This window comes from Tenrec ecaudatus, chromosome 16 (genome assembly GCF_050624435.1).
Source record: "Tenrec ecaudatus isolate mTenEca1 chromosome 16, mTenEca1.hap1, whole genome shotgun sequence".
In the NCBI taxonomy this organism is placed as follows: domain Eukaryota; kingdom Metazoa; phylum Chordata; class Mammalia; order Afrosoricida; family Tenrecidae; genus Tenrec; species Tenrec ecaudatus.
This window is the reverse complement of record NC_134545.1, coordinates 37,848,298-37,862,302: the sequence shown is the minus strand read 5'-3', so window position 1 is coordinate 37,862,302 and position 14,005 is coordinate 37,848,298. Positions and strand designations below refer to the sequence as shown.

General features: G+C 37.0%; 1 protein-coding gene across 4 annotated transcripts in view; it reads left to right on the top strand.

Moving 5' to 3' along the window:
* LOC142428872 (thyrotropin-releasing hormone-degrading ectoenzyme-like) overlaps positions 1-14,005 on the top strand; it is a 277,081-nt gene that overhangs the window by 150,393 nt on the left and 112,683 nt on the right. For all 4 annotated transcript variants that reach the window (XM_075533765.1, XM_075533768.1, XM_075533767.1 and 1 more), the window contains exons 6-7: positions 1,532-1,665; positions 1,769-1,824. In XM_075533765.1, the coding sequence (XP_075389880.1) occupies positions 1,532-1,665; positions 1,769-1,824 (190 nt within the window). The remainder of the gene's footprint in view (positions 1-1,531; positions 1,666-1,768; positions 1,825-14,005) is intronic.

Genomic DNA, 14,005 nt, shown 5'->3' with positions numbered 1-14,005 from the left:
CACGGGTACTACATATAAATGTGGCCAAAGTACAGTGCTTTGAAACATTAAATATTAGATTTTTTTCAATAGTTTGGGATTATATTTTAGTGGACTGTAATAGGTGCCTCTTCATCTTGCTGGCATGTTTGGACTAAATCTTCCACTTCATTCCAGTTTTGAGCAATTAATGACCACTTTTGTCCACGATACCTTTTGTGGTAGTAGAATTATTTTCTGATGGACTCTATGTAAAGAGATTCCATTCAAAAACTATATGTTTGAATGCGTCCTTGGGGAAATAATAGGAAAACCTGATTTGGAGTCTGAGATGTAAAAACATTGACAATGGACTGAAGCTGACTCCAATGGGCTGCACGTGGTCTCTGTGATACATTTTCTGGTGTGAGCTATCATGGAAATGATTTATTTTTCCCTTGGGCATGAGACACTGTTTTAGCATAAGCTCTGCTGAATCCTGGAGGCTTTGTAGATAGAGAACATGAACACATGTTATAGTAAACGGTGGCATAGCAAGCTAAGCATTTGGACTGCAAGCTGGTTCAAACTAGCCAGCTGTTCCTTCAGAGAAAGATGAGGCTAGCTGACCTCATAACCAGGAGCAGCAGTTCCGTTCTTCCCGATAGGGTCACTGTGAGTTAGAACTGACTCCATGGCAGTGGTTTTATACATGTATACGTGTACACTTACATATATTTCCTTACATTTATGCACAAAGATTAAAAATATTTTATTTAAAGAGTATGCAGGTTCTAGGACACACAAGGTCTGAAAGCATCCACAATGAAGTACAAAATCATTGGAATTGTGACCTATGGTTTGTAAATAAATAAGGAAACAATTGAAAATGAATAGCATTCTCCATATGTACCATATTTGAAGGAGTTAAATGTGTAAGAAGTTATAAGATTGTTTTTACCAGCTCGCTTTCTTTAATTGAATTACCTGGCTAATATAATCAAGTTACTATTTTCCAAGGTGATTCCAATAAGCAAAATTTATTATCTTTGTTTTTAATTATGTGTAGAAATATTAGAGTCTTAAGTAAATGCAGTTTCTTTTTCCGGCGTTATTGATGATGCTGCATCATCTGTTATTTATAGTATTTCCAAGAAAGCACAAGGAAGAGGCAAGGAACACCCATGACTCTGAAATAAATGAGCTCGATTGTTTTAATAACTTTCTTACTGAACGCGTTAAGAGAATGTAGTTCTCAAAACTTTTCCCTTCATTCTAATCATACTATATGCATATATAGTCTATGTCACACAGACACAAGTACATGTTAGGTCACATGTATGTTGAAAAAACAATTATGTGTAGGGGATAGGGATTTTATCAGGAATAGAGGCTAGTTATAACCTACTAAACATTTACTAGTATATCCTAGATGCAAATGATTACGTGAAAGATTAGCTTTTAATTGAGCAATAATAATTATTAGTAACTTTACACTTGGTATTAAGAAAATATACTTTATATATCATTAACATCTAAATCTATTTCATCCTGAAAAACATGCTGTTTGTAGAGCACCACAGGATCACTTCTCTGGGCAAAGGAAGCTGGTTGTTGGGGAACATCAATCAAACCAGATACTTTAGGGTCAACTATGACCTAAGGAATTGGAGATTATTAATCGAACAGTTAATAAAGAACCATGAGGTAAATTCTGGATTTTCTCTTTAAGATCCGTTTTCAGATGTGAACCCTGGATTTTAATTCTAAATTTCTAACCAGGACAATATTTTTCTGGTTGGCCTCATAGGTTCTCTCAGTCAGTAACCGAGCAGGTTTGATCGATGATGCCTTCAGCCTAGCCAGGTAGGTGTGTTTTCCTATGCAACTACCCAATCAAGACTCACACTAGTGAGACTTTCTCTATTAAACTCAATCGCGTGTATGTTTTGAGTAATCTTTTGAAATAATTTGTTTCATGTGCTCTGGGGGTGGGATATGAATTATAATCATATAATCTTGATCAATAGTTAGCCATAGGGTGTTTCTGAGTCAGAAGAAGCTTGATCAATTTCTACTGAAAATTCGATTGACCACTCTGGAGATTAATAATTGCTTCACCATTTCACTAATTAACTCTACAAAATGGCCATTGCACCATATTTAATGTTTGATAGACTACACTTTTCAGTGTTAGCAGTTTTTTTCTCTTACATAGATTAGTATATCTTTTTAAAATGTGGTGCATTATGAAAAGCTATTGCTTTCAGAAACAGGTAGTTCCAAATTTTGATTAAAAATGCAGATTAAACATCTCAAGAAAAGAGTCATAACAATCTTATAGTAGCATTTTCATTGATATTTTTCATAATTTGTTATATTATTAAAGTAAATTATGCTTTGCATAATTAAATAAAATTATTTAAATTAAATAATTTGAAAATAAACCCAAGTGATTTATTCAGTTTGGAGACGAACTAGTAAAACAGCTCAGTTCTGAATTGTTTGTACTGCTTCATATGCAAATTTTAATTTACTAATTTGATTTTACAAGCTACAGATTAGGACACAGTGGTTCTCTTAACTTAAGTGTTTGTCATTATTCGTTATGTTAATTCTCCTATGATACTTTGAAAACCACCTAGAGATGTCTCGTGCATTAGGCACTGTCTCATAACAGGGCATTAAACTGCTTTCACAGTGTGCACATCCCATCACATAGCAACTTTCTTCTGCATGTTAAAAAGCATATAGTTCCCTAGAGCTTTGTATTTAATCAAAACCAATGAGTCTAAATATCGATCCCAGATAATTACTTTGATAGAGGCAAAATCAAAGCTTGGAATCAGGTTTCAGAAAACAGCACTCATTAAATAAATAATAATATATATAATGAAAACCTCATTTAAAAAAAGGTAAAGGACTTTCAGTGATTCTTTTAAAAGAAATTTATATCTGGCCTTTGCTGTTTCCTTGTTAAAGAAGCCAAGAACCAGTATCAATATTTTCTGTTACTTGATGTCAGTGCCTCATTTTGGGTGGAACTTCAGGTTCAAAAATAGCTGCTCACAGAATGCTAAGACTAAGGATCATTTAGCAGCAATAAAATGTCTAATACAGTTGTATTTATTCAAAACAGTTGTTTAATTAGAAGCATTTTTTGCTTACAACCAGGTAATTAAGAATTATTCCATATTACAGCATCAACTTATTGGGCAAACATTTAGAAATAATAGAGATTGAGAGGATCTCCTTAGATACCGATGTGTGAAAATAATGATTAAGAGGTATTTTTTGCTTGAAAGTATGATGTAAAGACTTTAAAGTATGTTTTAGATACAGTGGAAAGATTAAGTCGACATAGAAGTTCCAAAAAATCCAGAAAGTCAATGAGCATACACTTACTCCAATATTTCACCCAGAGAAAATCAAGACAAGCAAGTAGTGCAATAGATTACCACAGAAAGTTAAAGTAGCTAGAAGAAAACTTATATCATGAACTAACAATTACCTGAAACTTAAAAGGCACCAGACACAAATCTGTGTACAGTTATTCATTTAATGAATAATTGATAAAGCCTTATGAAATATGTAGGATTGGTTGTTGCTGCTGTCGGTGCCCTTATGTCTGCTCTGACGTACAGTTACCCCATGTAAAACAGGACACAACATGCCAGTCCCGTGCCGCGCTCCCCCTCTGTTCTTATGTCCAGTCCTATTGTTGCACCACAGCGTCAAGACGTCTTTGTCTCTGCTCCTCTGCTTTACCAAGTGTGCTATTCCTTTCTAGGGGCGGGTCTCCATCATGCCCATAGTAAATGAGATGAAGTTCAAGCAGCATTATGGCTGCCCATCTTCTGAGACAGATTGGTTTATTCACTTCACATGCATTGTATTCTCAATATTTTCTTGCCAGCACCATGATTCAAATGTGTTGACTCTTCTTCAGTCTTCCTTATTCAGTGTCCAACTTATCATGGTCACATGCGTGTGAGGTAATTGAAAAGACCATGGCACCTTAGTCCTCAAAGTAACATCCTTGCCTTTCAAAAGTTTGTTTTTTATATGTCGAATGATCCTGTTACTGTTTTATAAATAAGGAAGCTGAGGATCAGAGAAGTCGTTGAACCTGACCACGTAACGCTGCTAGCAATTAGCAGGGCACATGTGTGCATCCAACTTGTAGGACGGTCGAACCCATACTGTTAAAAAGGACAAGAGTCTACACTTCAACAGCAATGCCATTTATTTTAATAAAAGGGAAGTTTACTTTAGAAAACTGAAGGACTTTAAAAAGACATTTCTATAAAGAGGGGGAACCCCCGCACCCCAAATGGAGAAAAAAGCCCCACTGGGCATAACTTTCACACTATGCATTTTTCTTGGTAGGTGAGTAACTTGCTCTTAGCGCACCCAGTGGCGTCACCTGGGAAAGTTCTTTCTGGTCTCAGTGATTTTTTTTTTTTTTTTGTAGAAGTAATATCACTGGAAATCAGTTTTTCTTTTGGCCAATTTAAGAGACCAGGATGCAGTTGTGAAATTTTATTTCCTGCCTGGAAAATATGCTTCAGAAACTCAAGTGTATGAATGCTTTTCTTATTTCAAGAAAGGTAAAATGCCGATTGATGATAAAACTCATTCTAGACATCCGTCGACATCTCAAAAAGACAAAAATGTTGACTCATAATCCACTTGGAGTTCCTTCCACCAGGTCAGATTATTAATCAAGCTTTCTATTTAGAGGTTCTGAAATGATAGAGTAACTGTGCCACAAAAAAGACCTTATTTGTGGCAGATGGGACTCTGGTTCTGCCACCACAACAATGCACCTGCTCAGGTAGCCATCTCAGTGTGCCAATTTGGGGTGAAAAAACAGCATGCCCCTCTGGCCCCATGCATCTTAACTCACCTGACCTCACTCTGTGCACCTTCTTTTTATGTCCGTGAATCCAGAGGGACATGAAAGGACAGCAATTTGACGACACAGAAGGTGAAGAAAATAATGAGGGAGGTACTGTCAGCCATCCGAACAGATGACTTTTAATGTTTCCAAGAATAGAATCACAAATATGACAAATGTGTTAAGGGTAATGGAGAGTACTTTGAAGGTGATAAAGGTTGTTTTATTTAAAAATTTTAAATTTATAGTTTTGAAAAATAAATTCCATTTATTTTTTCCCTTTAGTGGGTACCTTCTCGTATTCTGAAAGTTTTAGAATGCTTATGAGAAAACAAGTAGTGATATTTTAAAGACAGAGAGCAAAAGAAAATGGAAAATATGTGAATATTTTTCACTCATTCACATTAACATGTTAATTTTAAATGTAATATTTAAAATATTTATAACCTTTGTCTGTCTGTTAGAATATTATTAGAAATATATCCCCTAATTTATATTCCTTGTTGACTGAGTCAGAACATTGCTTTCCATTTTAATTTTGGAAGTCTTAAACACTTGAAACAAACCATTTTATTCTCATTTATTAAAATTCACCAGGGAATATGCAAATGTTATTAGAGCAATAATTATGAATTTTTAAAATGATCATGAGATACCTTCATTTTAACATATGTAGTTGTAAACAAAGCCACATGGATGTAACACCCAAGAATCAAATCTCCTCAATGTGTGGAAAGGCAGATAGGGAAGCTCCGTATCCTTATCCAGAATTAGAACAAGGCAAACTATGGAACAGACCATCAATTGCTATTGTGCAAGTTCAAATTGAAACTGAAAAAGATGAGAACAAGTCTAGTAGGATAAAAATATAAGAGTATTCAGGTGAGTATATCCCACCTGAATTTAGAGAATATCTCAATAATAGCCTTGCAGCATTGCCTGATCATTAATGATAAAAGACTAGATGATTCTGGGATGACATCATGAGCATCATAGATGAAGGGAGCAAAAGGTCATTAAAAAGACAGGAAAGATAGAAGACATCAAAGTAGATGTCAGAAGGGACTCTGAACCTTGCTATTTATTGATCATAGAGCAACTAAAGCAAATGGAAAAATTAAAGACAAAGTAAAAGCTGACTTGAAAGTTTTATAGGCTCGCTCAAGAAGACAAGTGAAGCATTATGATGAATATGCATGAACATTCAGTTAGAAATCCTACACAGAACAACATGCAGCATTTTTCAAAATGAAATAAATAAGGAAAAAACTCAAGCCTTGAGCGAAAATACCAAAGGATTCTATGGAAAATATGCTTAATAATGCAGGAAGTATTAAAATAAGAATGAAAGAATCACAGTTACTGTACCCAAAAATTTGGTCACATTCAACCATTTTAGAGGTAGCATCTTAATCAAGAACCTATAGTATAACAGGAAGAAGCCCAAGCTTCACTGAAAATATTGAAGAAAAAAAAGATTCAGGAACGGACAGAATAGCAATTGAGATATTTCAATAACTAGCCATAAGCTGGAAACACTCCCTCATCCATGTCAAGTATTATAGGAAACAGCTACCCCATCAACCAACTGGAAGAAATTCATGTATTTGCTCATTCCAAAGAAAAGTGGCCTAATATGTTGTGTAAATTATTAAAACAAAATCATAATATCACATGAAAGTAAATTTTTGCTGATAATAAGTTTAAAATAGTTATAACAATACATAGAGAAAAGACAGAAATTCAAGCTGGATTGAGAAGAGGATGTGAGATGAACTATATGATTGTAGATATCAGATGGATGCGTTTTGTTGACAATGCACAGGCATTTGATTGTGTATCCCAAAACACCCTATGGATTACTCTACAAAGAATACTTAATAGCTCTCATGCAGAGCCTATAGAAAGACCCAGAAGCAGTCACTGGGCAATCAAGGGGATGCTGAGAAAAATGATCCCAGAAGCCAGACTGCAAGAAGAACGCACCATCATGATTGTAAAAAGGCTCATAAACAACTTTCCATATGCAGATGGCACACCTTGCTTGCCAGCAGTCAAGAGGACCTGAAGCATTTACTGATTAAGATAAAAGGCTACAGCATTCAGCATGGATTGTACTTCTCCGTAAGGAAAAAATAAATCCTCACAATTCTGCCTAATGAAAAATAAATACAACTGAACTAATAGGGACATCATGATAAATGGAAGGCGGTGGTGGGGAGAATTGAAATTGTGAAGCATTTTGTTTTATTTGATACCACAATTACACTCATGCAAAGAAGCAATCGAGACATCAATTAAATCTGTAAAAGGATTATTTAATATGTTAAAGAGCAAAGATGTCACTTGCAGGATTAAAGTGTGCCTTATCAAAGTCATGATATTTTCAATCTCTTCATGTGCATGAGAAAGATGGACACAGACTGGAGAATAATGAGTCATTTGAATATGGTATTGACAAAGAATATTGTATTTACCTGGGTTGCCAGAAAAAGTGACCAGACTGTCTTTGAAACAGTACAGACCAAATGCTTCTTCAAGGTAAGGCTGGTGAGACTTACGTCAAGTACTTTGAACGTGTCATCAGGAGGGGCTAGTCCACAGTTAAGAGTGAGTGAAAAAGAAAAAGGTACTCATGTGCAGAGTGAAATTACTCCATCAATATTTCAAGGCTGGTACCATTGGAAAGCAGATAGCCAGGCCTTCTTCTCAGAAAGTTCCGGATAAATTTGATCCACCAACCTTTGGGTTAGTAGCTGAACGCTTCCTATTTGCACCACTTGGGTACTTACTCTTCTACAGGTGGGAACTCCAACTGTGAAAATGAACCCAAGTTCCTGTCTGGCATCAGAGGAGCTGCTAGAACATTTCACAGTTGCCCACCGCTGAGATTATCTGGGAGAATTACTGACCTTCAATCCAAAGTAGCTAGTGCTTTGGCAGGAACAAAATGTCTCCTCCGAGGAGCCCTGGTGGCATAGTAATCACTCATCAGCCTGCTAATGGTAAAGCCAGCAGCCAGAAATCACCATCTGCTCCTGGAGTGAAAGCTGGGACTTAATACTCCCAAGAAGAATTAAAGCAGTGGTTCTCAACCTGTGGGTCGCAACTCCTGTGGGGGTGGAACGGCCCTTTCACAGAGGTCTCCTGATTCAAAACAGTAGCAAAATGACAGTGATGAAGTGGCAATGAAAATAATTCTATGAGAGGACCTGATGCAAAGGGCTTAAGTGGAGAGCAAATGCTTTGAGAATGATTGGGGCAGGGAATGTATGAATGTGCTTTATACAATTGATGTATGTATACGTATGGATTGTGATAAGAGTTGTATGAGTCCCTAATAAAATGTAAAAAAAGAAAAAAAGAAAGATCAATAAATAAAACTGAGAAAAATTTTAAAAAGAGTTGTATGAGCCCCTAATAAAATGTTGGTTTTTTTTTTTTTTTTAAAGAAAAGAAAAGAATTCTGTGGTTGGGGGGTCACTCCCCCATGAGGAACTGTGTGACAGGATCACAGCATTAGGAAGGTGGAGCACCACTGTGTTCGAGTCTCAGAAACCTCCAGGCACGGTTCCATCTTGTCCTATAGGGTTGCTCTGAGTCGCCATCAACTCGATGGCAGTGAGTTTGGTGTGGGGTTTCATTGCCAAAATGGTTGCAATGATCCCACACAGGAAAGGTTGTAAGAGTGCGCAGTGTTTCTTTCTGTTGTGCTTGTCACTACGAGTTGGAATTAACTCTGAGGCACTAACCACAAGAAATCCAAACTCAGATTTAATTGGGGAAATGTTTTGCATTTACTTGGACTTGCAGGACATACATATTTTAGTATATGCTAGTAAATTCTCTAATTATGTTATTTAATCTATTGTCAACCTTTGGAGTCTGACTACATCCTGCTCCATTAAGCATGTTTAAAGAGACTGAGTAGAAGATAGCAAATATTCATGAAATTCTCGAAGGATCTCATTCATACTTCTCAGTAAAAGCACTTCATGAACTGGTCACTATCAAAATTGTATAGCTGAGAAATCAAGGTTAAAAGTCACTCAGCTCAGCAAAAATTGGGCAGCTCTTAAGTTAGGGATGGGGGATAACCTCAAACAATTGAGCAGCAGTTGTTCTGACCCCAAATCATAGGAATTTTGCCCAGTATTTGAAAATTCTTAAATCCCCGTTTGCTTAGTCAATTGAAGATATAAGTATTCATTTAAAAAATGGTTCTACTTTAAAAAAAAAGCCTTGTCTACCCTCCCCAGCAAGAATAGGTATTTTTTTTAGCAAGTCCAGTGTGTGTTTGTGTGTGTGTGTGTGTGTGTGTGTGTGTGTGTGTGTGTGTGTGAGAGAGAGAGAGAGAGAGAGAGAGAGAGACAGATTTGCCAATTGGAAATCCTAGGGGGTAATTCTGTATTGTTCTATATACTTCGTGTGAACTGGCAACATGCTTGGTAGAGGAGCACTGATGACATAGTGCTTACCTGTTGGTCTGAAATCTGAAAGGTCAGCAGTTTGAAATCACCAACTTCTACACAGGATTGAAAGATGAGGCTTTCAATTCCTGTCAAGAGTTACAGTCTCAGTGCTGTCCTCTGAAGTGCATTCTTCTAGCGAAGGGGTGGGGGTGTCCACATAGTTGGGTTTGGGGCTGGCCCCGCACACCTGTCTATCGGTTCCCTGGTACATGCCGGTCTGTTGTAGTCACATCTTGGCACATGGGGTTGAAGACTGGTCTCTCTCCTACAGCCTGGGGAGAGGGGCACATCTGATTAGAGCACACAGGAGAAAGGAAAAGGGATGGAGAGGGAGGGGAACTCATCCTGGCCCAGCAAGCCCCAAGGACGATATTTCTGCACAGATCAGACAATGCACAGAGAGGACCATAGGGCTGGCCCCACTATGAGGCACAACGTCCCTCACTGAGCCATAGCGCTAAGGGGGACAACACTGCAGACACAGTGCATGTGCCAGTCTGACCCCATCACCCTGGAGGGAAACACCGAAGGCATGCAACAGAGTAGCAAGGGGAACAAAGTGGTGAAATCTCCAGTGAATACAAAAAATAGACTTTGGAGACAGAATGTGAGACCCCATCAGACTTGACTAGAAAGCACTCTTAAAGGCTAGCAAAGAGACCTTGAACTATTTAGAGGCTTTTCCATTTTTATCAGTGGCTTTCTTTTTGGTTTTGGTTATTTTATTGTTTTGTTGATTTTGACTTCCTTTGTTGTCTCTTTTGGCTTTGCCTGGTTTTTGTGCTTATTAATGTCTCTGCATGTCTTCTATCTAAATAAGATAGGTGGGATAAACAATTCGGAGAAGATAAGAATGGACTGATGATTCTGGAGGGATACTGGAGAAAGGGAGGTGGGAGAAAGGAAGGGGATGAGATACCAACCCAGGGATAAGAGAACAAGAAGTGAACTAAAATCAATGGAGAGAAAGACTTCAGATGCCTAGTGGGCCCTAACCAAGGGCAATGTAGCAGCAAGGATTACTAAACCCAAATGAAGGCCTAACATGAACATGATGGTGGGACAAGAGGAACGTAAAAGGAAATAGAGGAAAGAACCAGGAGGCGCAAAGAACATTTATAGATGTCTAAATACAGGCATGTACATATGTAAATATATAATGAGAGGGGAATAGATCTATGTACATATATCTATATGTTAAGAATTAAGGTTGTAGATGGACATCGGGCCTCGACTCAAGTACTCCCTCAATACAGGAACATTTTTTTTCTAATAATCTGGCATTCTGTGATGCTCACCTTCCCAACAAAATCACTGAAGACAAAATGAGTGCATAAGCAAATGTGGTGAAGAAAGCTGATGGTGCCCGGGTATCAAATGATATACCATCTGGGGTCTTAAAAGCTTGAAGATAAACAAGTGGTCATATAGTTGAGAAGCCACAAAGCCCACATGGAAGAAACACACCAGCCTGTGCGATCATGATGTGTCAAAAGGATCAGGTATTAGGCATCTAAGACCCAGAACAAAATTATACTCAATGTGAATGGGAGTGGGGGGTTGGGGGGAGAAGTAGAGACCCAAAGCCCGTAGGTAGACAATTGGACATCCCCTCACAGAAGGGGTCACAAGGAAGAGATGAGCCAGTGCAGTAGAGCACCATTGAAACACACAACTTTCCTCTAATTCTTTAATGCTTCCTTCCCCCACACTATCATGACCTCAATTCTACCTTACAAATCGGATTAGACCAAAACATGCACAGTGCTACATATAAGAGCCTGCAACACAGGGAATCCATAAACCCCTCTGGGCCAACAATGAGAATAGAGATACCAGGAGGATAAGGGGAAGGTGAGGGGAGAAAGGAGAAATCGATCACAAGGATCAACATAAACCCCCTCCCATGGGGACGAACAACAGAAAACTGGGTGAGGGGCAACAGAGGAAGATTTAAGATATGAAAATAATAATATATAACTCATCAAGAGTTCAGGAGGGTGGTGGGTAGGGGGGGAGGGAGAAAAATGAGGAGCTGATATGAAGGGCTCAAGTAGAAAGAAAATGCTTTGAAAATGAGGATGGCAGCATCTGTGCAAATGGGCTCGACACAATAGATGATTGTATGGATTGTGATCAGAGATGTAAGAGCCCCCAATAAAAGTAATTAAAAAAAAGTTACAGTCTTTGAAACTCAAAGGGACCGTTCTACGCTGCCCTATAGACTCGCTGTGGGTCTGCATTGACTGGGTTGCAGTGGGTTAGAGTGAGTTAGATGAGTGTAGCCTTATCCTGAGGATAGTGCATTATCTCATCCTTATACTACTGTTTGCTACTCCAATCCATAGTGCAATGTTGTATTTGTGTGTGTTGTTGAATTAATCAGTCATTGATTGTTGAAAGGATCGACTTCTATGCAACTCTTTTCAGTAAACTGCTCTAGGTATTCTTATTTATGGGTATATTAAAATATATAAGTAACCACTGAACGCTTTCTAATTGTCAAGACTAAAACAAAACATAAATATAGTATGAAAACCTTCTTTTGCTCTTGCTCCATACTCATTTAACCCTCCTCAGATGTGAAAGTACTAATACTATATGCTCATTCATTCTTTGTATTTTCACAGGGTTTAATATTTACATATGAAAGCATTCGTTCTCTACTCTCATTTGTAAAAATATGTCTGGAGAGTTTGATTCTAATTTTTCAGTACTATAATCATGACTGCAGTGAATATTTTGAACAATCTTTTACTATAAAAATGACTTATTAATTTGTTATTGTAAGTGGAATATTTGATACAAAATGTATAAACACTTTGATACATTCCAAGAGATTCTACCAGTGTAAAGGTTCATCAACCACGCACCTAAAAATTCCAATTCCCTCACAACTCAAAGCGAATACAATAGGTAGTATAAATACTTTTAAGTTTTTAACGTTTAGCAAATGTGATTATGCATCCTTCCAAATGTATTTGTGAATTTTGATTTTTATTCTGTGAAGTGTTTTCTGATTAATGAAGGATTAAAGCATAATAGAAAATCAACAAAGGGTTTTTTCTTTTATCCTACTTTATTTTCATTGTTGTGGGTATCTGGGATGTTAATCCTTTTTCTAGGCTACATTTTATTGGATGTTTTCACAGTACTATGTTGATTTCTTTATTTTAACTTTGTTGGGTAGTTTACATTCAAAGAATGTTCAAAATTGTCAAACTATTCCTTTTGTGGCTCTCTAGGTCTACTGTCCATAGAAGGCTCCCCTAAGAATTTAGAATATCTTTGTACTTCAGTTGTTACTTTAGTTTGCAATACAATTCGTCAACTCTTTCTTCTCTTTTATTATACGGGATAAAATGTAGATCTAATTTCCTTTAGCATTAACACACTCATAACCAGTTATTTTAATTAATTTTAAGCACTTTTATTTGGTAATTTTATATAATATCTTACTATTTACAGGGGATTGTCATTGGTCTGTTGGTATTCTTTTGGGCTTTGTTTTTGTTGTTGTTTGGCTCCCATACTGTGTGGTTCTCTTTACATTACTGTATAGGATGGCATCATTGGTAAGCATTTCCTGTTGCTCTTCTTTGAAACCTGACAGTTTTTCTCTTATTAGCAATTTTGTAATCAGTTTGGCATATTACATTAAAACTCTATTTTGACTTTGACTGAATATGCATGGGATGTATGAAATACTGTATGGAGAGTAACGTTCTTATTTCGATATGTTACAGAGGGAATTGTTCTCTTTACACACTTATCACAGCCCAGTTGTGCTTGCTTGTGTATAGGTAAACAATTACTCAGTTACTTCCAAATCAGATTATATTATGTCTCGATCTTTGAAATCAGCGATAAAATACCTAAATATTTTGATCATTGTTTTATTTGGTTTAGTTTCTTTTATTTTTGGAGGCAATATTTTAGATTGGGAAGGTATGCCAACGAGTAAGACAGATTCACTCTTCTCAAGACGCTCAACTCACAGTCTACTAGGGAAGATATTCAGTAGCTAAGTAGAATATTCAATATAGAAATGCTTTGGATAAGTATTACAAAATCATTGAGTAAATGTCACTTATTTCTGCACAGACAGTGATAACTTATGGCACTCTTAATGCGACGTTCTTTTAAAATACATAATATATAGTTTGGTCTGCAAAGTTTAAGGAAGATAGCATATTAAGAGAATAAAAGTTTACCATGGGGATCCATTAAAAGATTAAACACAGGTAAGTGGGAGCAAACACATTTATAAAGTAGATGGCTTGTGGCAGGAGAGTGATTCATGCTATCCCTTGTGTAAAGTGGAGATTTAAAATTTCTTAGAAATGGAAGTGGTGTCTAGATAGCTGATCTAAATATAACCCCCTCCCTAGGGCATGGACAACTGAAAAAGTGAGTGAAGGGAGACATGGGACAGTGTAAGACATGAAAAAATATATATTATGAAGGGTATGGAAGGGAGAGTGGGGGGAGGGAGGCGAAAAAAACAAGAAGCTGATACCAAGGGCTCAAGTAGAAAGAAAATGTTTTGAGAATGATGATAGCAACACATGTACAAATGTGCTTGACACAATGGATGGATGGATGGATGGATGGATTCGGATAAGAGTTGTATGAGCATCCAATAAAGTGATTTATTAAAAAATATTTTTGAGCT